General features: G+C 45.7%; 1 protein-coding gene across 1 annotated transcript; it reads left to right on the top strand.

Annotated features, from left to right (window-relative positions):
- Nucleotides 1-3,229: 3,229 nt before the first annotated feature.
- Nucleotides 3,230-5,533, top strand: fjx1 (four-jointed box kinase 1). Its single transcript, XM_086163100.1, has one exon. It carries the CDS (start codon nt 3,575-3,577, stop codon nt 4,844-4,846), a length of 1,272 nt encoding a protein of 423 aa, XP_086019226.1. The 5' UTR covers nt 3,230-3,574; the 3' UTR covers nt 4,847-5,533.
- Nucleotides 5,534-8,564: the final 3,031 nt, after the last annotated feature.

Raw genomic sequence — 8,564 nt, 5'->3', positions numbered from 1 at the left:
CGCCAGTCAATGCATTTATTCCACACTCCTAAAAAAAATGCAGCATACCTCGGACAGAATTTCAGCAATTCACTTAAGCCTTCTTCAATTTCCATGTCTGGACCCTGAACCTCTTGGTGTGATTAGCTTTAAAGTGAAAGTAAACAGAACCAAGGTAAGCCCAGGGTTAGAGCGTGAATAATACTTTCAAAGTGTCCTCTTTATATGCTCTGCACTGAATTAATAAAAGAGCTCATACATAGGCCCCTTTCTTTAAATTAACCTTATGGAACAAATGCTGGTTATTTGGGGAAAAAAAAACTTTAAACAACAGATTAGAAAAAGAAAACATCCTCAAAGACCCAGCCCTTGGTTGACCAGGTTAGAAAAACATATGCAGCCATAGTCCCCCTGGACCCAAGATCTGTGGATTCATACATGCCACAGCATATTCAAGGTAGTTTTTATTCCTCCTTTACCGCCACCGCTGCCAACATGCATTACAAAATGAAACGCTGTCAGGGAAAAGAACACTTATTCCAGCTGATAGCGAAAACTTAATATCCAACTTGCACAAATGGAGACTATGTCTGAGCAGAATCATTTTGCCTGCCTTACAGAAGTTGTCTCTTATCTATTCATGCGAATTATTGCGATAAGATGATAATGGAAACACTGTTGTGGGATGGGCTTTTTTGTAGTTTTGCTATGTTGCACTTATACCAATCAAGTCAATACGGATAAAAGGACATTAATATCCCAACATTTGCATCACTGGACCTCTATATTACTGGGTGTAATTGAGTATTCCTGCCTAATCTCTTTACTAAGGCCATTTCGTGTGTCAGATTGTTGCTGTAAAAATGACCCAATTAACTTGATTAGGAAACTAAGTTTCAAACTATAGTGCACAAAGACAGTGACCGGAATAGTTAAGAGTGGGAGGAAGTGCTAATGGGGAATAATCTAATGAGGCAGATGTGTATTAAGGAGTTTGCATGCATGTGTGATACATTTGGTTCAACAAAAGACTTTGACAGGATCAAACAAGCAGGAGTTAAATGTATCGAGCTCCGGTGATCAAATGCCTTGAATAGGAAATTAAAATAACTGCTCTTTATTCCGGCACTGTGAAGTATTAAACACTAAAGCCAGTGTGCTTTCAGTCACTGACAATCTGCTGGTAAAGACTGCACGTTTGAAGCATTTTAATGTTCCGGTAAAAGCTGTGGTTCACATCACCGCCAATTATATATGTTATATTTTAACAATCAATTTTTTTGTATGGATGCTAAGGTTTGAACAGGCAATGCATAATCCTAAAAGCGATATCATAGTAGTAATAGTTAGTTTGATTATTGAAAGCCAAGCTGCACTAACATTATGTGATGTCCTAATGTTCATTTTCAGTTATCTGATGTCACAACCTAGATTCAACCATTCACCTTGTTTTGTATAGAGTTATCTCTTGACTTGTGGTTTGAGGACAAATCCCCTCATAAAGATAGAGCGCTGTCCTATTTGTGCACTCCCGTGTTCTTTGCCATCACTTTCACTGTATTAAAATGCAGACAACATACAACTGGTGTCATTTCCATATTTTGACAAATATCAAACAATAGAATCTGTCTGAAATCGTTGCCATTACTTCTTTGCTTATCATACTGGTATCAATAATTTACTATTACAATCAGAAAAAGTCACCCTGAATTAAATCTTGCGAGCATATTGAGAAATAATTAAATTCAATTAAGTTAAAACAACAGCGCTTTAGGTTGCACATATTATGTGAGTTAGATCAACAAATTTTAGTCTTATTGTGATGGTATGGAAGGAAATTATACTCTTACAAAGTCTAAGCAGCCATATGTGGTTCCATTGCTGTCATTTTGGTCTTCATAGGTTGAGTGGGGACCTGGTACTTGAAACCTTTGAGCAGAAAATATTGCTTGATTTGTATGTCAACCATCACCCCTACACTGATTTAAAACTAGAGACATAAAAGGTTGCAAAATTGGAAAATTGCCCAGATATGTGACTGAGAGAGTGAATGGCTGTCCGTCTCTATATGTGACCCTACGATTGACTGGTGACCAGTTCAGGGTGTACGCCGCCTCTTGCCCGATGGCAACTGGGATAGGCTCCAGCATCCCTCACGACCCTGAGTGGGAAAACCGGTAGATGATGGATGGATGGATGGATGGATGGATGGATGGATGGATGGATGGATGGATGGATGGATGGAAGGTTGCTACAAGGCTCCAACTCTTTTCTCCAGTGTTGACTTTCCAGCAACAATACAGCTAGGATCAGGCCTATGAAATGATTCTCTTCTGTCTATTCAAGTATTTGGTTCTGCTGTTGCTGATTTATAATTGGATCAAAGATGATATGCTTATTAAAAGCTTTTAAATTTAAATGCTTTTAAATTGTAAATTTTAGAGTTAGAAGCAAGCTACTGGAAAAAAGGGGTTAAGATAACTAACCCATTTAACACAAAATCAGGTAAAGGTGACGTAGCCTAAAAGGCTACAGTTATGAGACAGTCTGCGATTAATATTAAATATAAAACACCATCCCATGTGGATTATTTTGAGATTTAGCTTGCTGTGTCCATACTCTGATCCACAAAACAATTGCATGTGACCCATGAAATGATTTAGTTCCTTTTCAGATGGAAATGTATATTGATTTTACAAAGATCTGATAGGAGCACAGGTTAATGCGGAAATGGTTGCAGGAGAGATTTACCAGGATTATCTTTTCTTATTTTTCCAGGAGTTTTCATGGCTGAGAAATGTGATCAGTTTTCCAGCGCATCCAGGACACCTTGGATCCACGCTAGTCTCCCATTAATCTTGCTCTTGTTTTAAATGGAACAGGTAATAAAATAAAATGGGCTGCTGCGAGCTGAATGAAGCCAAAATGATGGTGGAAATGAGTGCAAACTGGGAAAAGCAGGCTCAGCCATCTCCCAGTGGATGCCTCCCTTTGTTTGCCTGACACTGATTCCCCGGCTGGTACACAGACAGGAATAATTTGTTTAAAACGGTGACATTATTTTTAAAGTATTAGTGCTAAGGGCATTAATTATAATGATGGCAGCTTTGGCCAGTGGCACAATATCACGCACACACACACACACGCGCGTTGCACTTGCTCCGCGCTGAACCCTCCTTCCCACGATCCGCCCACCACCCCGGGACTGAAATCACGTGTCTCACCGCCCAGCTTCTCAGCGAGAGCCGAAGCCAGCTCACATCCAACTCACCCGGCGCCCGGTGCGGGGATCGAGAAGAGAGAGAAAGAGAGATACGGGATGTGAGACGTTCACGGACACCGGAACCGACTTCAACGCCTGCAGGCTTGAGCGGAGGAGGGCTCGGCGGAGAGCAACGCCCGACGTTCCCCCCCGCCGAGGACGTGTCTGACCGGGATTAGGACGGGAGATGAGATTCGCTCAGTTTTGGAGACCCTCTCCCCGCGATCTCAAACAATCAGCAAGAGAGCCGCCCGGGCGTCTGGTGTGAATCTGCCGGGCTGGGAGCGCAGGGGGGGGGGTTAGGGTTTGCGGGAGGAGCGTGGTTTCTTCGCCATGAGGAGCGTCTCCGCCAACTTCTTCGCCCTGCTCCTCCTGTGCGCCCTCGGCACGGTGCTCTACGTGTGGAGCGCGGCGGAGCGGCGCTTGGGGCGAAGCAAACGGGGCTCTCCGGTGCCGGTCGGTGGGTTGCTCCAGCCGAGGTTTGCCGTGGACCTGTCGGCGAAAACTTTCCGAGCGTTGCTCGCCGTCCCGGGCGCACAAAGAGCCGGGGGCAGCGCGGAGACTCGCAACCTCAGCCAGGTCTCGGCAGGAAGTCCAGATTACCATCTGAATGGGGACTGGGGGAGGTCAGCGCGGCGGGAGGGCCCGGTCAAATCGGGCTCCCCCGTGGAGGATGGGGTCTTCTGGAGTGACTGGCTGGAGGAGCTGCTGCCCGCGGGCTTCACGGAAGAATACGCACGGGTTTGGCGGGAGAGGGCGAGGGCACTCCGGATCGTGAAGCTGGAGCCCGGATGCGGCAGGATCTCCAACCAGCTCGCCACATTCGCCGACGGGACCAAAGCGTGTGTGCGCTACGGGATCAACGCCGACCAGGTGCAGGGAGAAACTCTGACCTATTACCTGGCCTGTCTGCTGGGGATCACCAACCTGCCGCCTCTGGTTCTGTCCCAGCTGAGCGCGTACAGCGAGCAGTGGGCGGCGGCGCGGACGCGGATAGACGGGTTGCAGTGGAGCGACCGCGCCGTGGTGTCGCTTACCGAGTGGGTCTCCAACCTGACCGGGGTGGTCACGCCTGCGCCCCTCAGGCAGGAGAGCAGCGGGCTCCACCCGGGGCTCCAGGGGCTCCGGAACAAGACCACGGCGGAGCTGCTGGAGCTCGTCCAGTGGACCGACCTGATCGTATTCGACTACCTGACCGCCAACTTCGACCGGCTGGTCAGCAACCTGTTCAGCCTACAGTGGGACCCGCGCGTCATGGAGAGGGACACCAACAACCTCCTGAGGACCCCCCGAGGGGATCTGGTGTTCATCGACAACGAGGCCGGCCTTGTGCACGGCTTCCGCGTGCTGGGCATGTGGGATAAATACCACAACACGGTGCTGAGCTCCGTGTGCGTGTTCAGAAAGAGGACCGCGCAGCGCGTTGCCGAGCTGCACAGGCGCAGAGACTCCGGGACGAGGCTGTTCAGGCTCTACAGAGACAGCGAGCCGCTGTCCGCGGAACTGGGCTTCCTCTCGGACGAACACGTCGGCGTCCTCCAGGAGAGGATCGAGCGATTGTACAAACACATTTTGCACTGCAAGGGAAAGTACGAGCCGCTGTGAGACTTCCTGCACAACCGGTGCACGCACGCACACACACACACACACAAACACACACCACTAAACACACTCCATATCCAGCTGAGCTACCTCCCTTGGATAAAATGTGATGCCTACTTTATAAATAAGGAGAAATGTCACTTGCTTATGAGCTCCCCACCGAGATTGTCACTGTATCCCTCAAAGAGGGTTGGTTAAGGCTAAACCTCCCAGTAGACCCCACGGATGTTCACCTGAATATCATGACATGTAAAGAGTAGGCAGTATGTGACCACGGGGCATAATAGTGTAGCCCTATATACATGTGTTTGGACTCTTGCCTTGTGTTCAGTAATCTTAAAGATAAGCTCCTAAGCCTTAACATTTATAAGTCGAACCTTGAATACCTACTGTATTTATGTTGACACCTGGCTTGCTTTTTAAAAAAAAAAAAAAAAAAAAATCAAAAATTGTTTGCACAGTCAACTGTCACAGCCAGCACCGTCACTGTTGAAACTGTGTTTGGATTTCATATTTAGCCTTAAATCTACAGGTTGTAGCATATAATAACATGTACATGTTGTAAGTACGTTTGTAAATATTGTTGGCAACTTGTTTTGCATACCTAATGGTCCAATAATTTAATGTGCATTGTAACATTCCTCCAATCTCTTGTCCCTTTTTTGATAAATACCGTAATTTAAGTTAAAATCAGTGATCTTGACTGTCCTTCATTGTTTTTGCGCGGGGTGCTGTCATTTTAAATGCGCCGTACGGAAAAATTACAGTGCTTCCTTTGTCCCGGAGAAATTACTCGTACCGGCCCGATGTTCCCCATGAGCTATTCTGTCAGACCAAGTCACGCTACAACAGCAACCTCTTTATAATCTTATCCACAATGGCTGGGGAGGAGTCATCTAGAATTTTTTGACATCCTTTGAGAGCTTGAATACCTTCATCTTCACATCTGTTCGACAGATAGCATTTACCTTGCCAGTAATATAAACTGCCCACACCCAAGGTAACGTTCTGAGTATTCTTCAGTAAAGCTTTAATTACACAATTTCGAAGGTTAATTTCAATTTATGTGAGGTGTTCGAGAGCGGTGTGTCGAATTATTGACCCGCGTATCCTATCACCACAGCCATCTTAAATTCAGCCCTTTTGAAAACACCCTTTCCTGATTAGTTCCACCGTGTCTAGATTTACAGCCCCATCAGGAGGATGATCAAACTTTTGAAAGTAATTCTTTCCAGGCTCTGAGCACCACACACCTGGTTTCTTTTAAGTTTAACGTACAGTCAACCTCGGGGCACGTCATTGCCGTTTGCACAGCACAGTATCGGAATGGGATTAGTGCATTTTGTTCAAGTAGAGCCAGCTTTGACTCTTCCCTTCATCTCGGGGCTGGCATCATATTCCCATGATTTGCACCACTCGCTGTACAGTGGCAGAGATGCAGAGAGGGTTTAAGCAGGTGTAACCGGAGAGATAGTTTTTCACAGTAACCGCCTGCTGCAGCTGAAATAGAGACCTGGGGATCAATATGTGCACTGAGTATATAGGAGAAATCAGGTCATGTTAATGTGCGGGTCTGTGGGTGAACATGTGTGTTTGAGGGAAGTGGGTGGGGGGTTGCCGGGATCGTACTTGCAGCTGGGCATCGACTAAGCATGTCTGCTCATGCTGAAAACCGCCAAGAGATTTATTAGGGGGTGCAGACACCAAGGATTAATCATAATGCTAAACCAAGGTCTGCATGTCTAAACCAGACTCACAACTCCTTCCTCTTGGACAAGAATTCACTTCCTTTGTCTTTCACCCGTATCCTACCCTTCTGGTCTGCATCTGTCTTCTCTCTTTATATCTCTTTCCTTTGTAAGCTAAATAGAACTCTAGGTTTGTATTTTTCTTTTTTTTTCCCCAACTACTTTCGTGTGACTGCAGCTTATATAAAATACGCAGTGATGGATATCAAAGCACTAGTTGAATTGCTTGTTTAACATATTATCATCTCCCTCCCTCTTGCTTTCACTCTCTCTCCGTCTCTTTCTTTTGCTCTCGCTCTCGGTCCCTTTGTTTCCCTGCATGGATCAAGTCTGTAACAACCTTTCCAACCGGAGGCAACAAAACCCCCATGCATCTAGCTTTGTGGCACACTCTAATTAATAGCTGTCTTAGCACATGGCACCAGTACCATAGTTTACGAGGGTGTCTGTGACAGTTACTTGCGCGCTAGTGTGTGTCAGTAGAATGAACAACAAACTCACACGGTCCCACAGCCAGGGGCCAACAGCAGGCCTGGGCTCAAACCCCAGGTACTTAAACTGATCTTCTTATTTGTGCACATTGCAAACATTCCAGAGGAGCTGAGGGAGGATCATCTCCTTGGACACACAGATTTCTCTTGCAGGGAAGCAAAAGAAGACCCAGCTGTGTACACAAACTGTTTCCAGTGTGAAAGGTTTAAACCTGAAATACTTCATTGTGATGTACAGAAAAAAAAAAAAACCCAATATAAGAGGAGTATAATTGCACTTGGAAGTGACACTTTGATACCAAAACAAAATCATTTTAACTTTACATGTAATTCACACATGATAAACATGACACTGGCTCAAAGTAGCTGCTGATTTGAAACTGCTCGAGTCAATTTTTAAGATTTATGGGTAGATGCTCATAGTATAATAGATTTAAGTAGATTTATGGTGGAGACACCATAAAATGGAAACAACGGTGGTGTCTGGTCACATAGAAGGCGACGAACCAACTGACTCAGGGGATCTCCCCGTGTGGCTGCCATGTGTGAGTGGACGGACATAACTGGCATTCTTTCATGGCTACACAGTGAGGGGAACTTCCTGCACATGACTGAGTGATTTCATTATAAAACACAGCACACAGGGGGGAGAGTCATTTAGTCACAGCTGAGTGGATACGGGCTGCAAAGGGTAAAGTGGGGCCAGGGCAACGCCTGGAGGGGCTTTGGTAATGCGGGATGGACATCCAGGCTCCGGTCTGCTGGGGAGCGTACACAATGCATTGCTTTGTCACAACCAGGGGTACAAGCACAAGGTGGGAACCTTTCAGCTTTTTCAAGACAATGTAGAAGATAATAAGAAACAGAGACGGGTGAGAAGTGGGCAACAAATGCCTCGGCTAAACTTAATGTACTGCCAAACCATGTCAGATGTTAGTGCCTCCTTGTTTTCAATTGGTTTTTCCAAGCAAACAAGGATAGTTTTGTTTGTGAACACATAAAATGCTGGTTAGTGGATTACAGCACTAACTTGATAGGGAAGTTTTGAAAACATTCACACACACAGAACATCACACAGGGCAAGCCACATGCTGTCGCATCTGGTGAAACAAGAAAAAGGACTGTCGTGAATAAGTGAGTGATGCGCTTTATGCTTTTGTTCTCATGGAAAACTACAGACAGGTCCTTTCTTAGACAAGCGATCTGCTGAAACTCTGATAGGCAATGTCTTTACCCAATAAGCTGGTATCCTTGAGAGCAGAATTGGTTTTGCAAAGCTCTGTCACACTGAATCATACACAAGGGACACACTAATAGATCTTGCCAGCTGTTGTCCAGTCTTTCAGTGCTGCCATGCTTGCAGATTATGGAAAAGATTACATCCTACTTGTCCTTTTCCATCACAGAAATCTTTTACTTTGATTGCGCCGGTTTATTTTGTCATCATGTCATGTCAAGCATTGACTGAGAGCTTTGACAGTA

Source organism: Fistularia commersonii, chromosome 17 (assembly GCF_037954325.1).
Source record: "Fistularia commersonii isolate RoL2024-O1a breed Wild chromosome 17, RoL_Fcom_v1.0, whole genome shotgun sequence".
In the NCBI taxonomy this organism is placed as follows: Eukaryota; Metazoa; Chordata; class Actinopteri; order Syngnathiformes; family Fistulariidae; genus Fistularia; species Fistularia commersonii.
The sequence above is the reverse complement of the archived record's forward strand: the minus strand, read 5'-3'. Positions and strand labels throughout refer to the sequence as shown.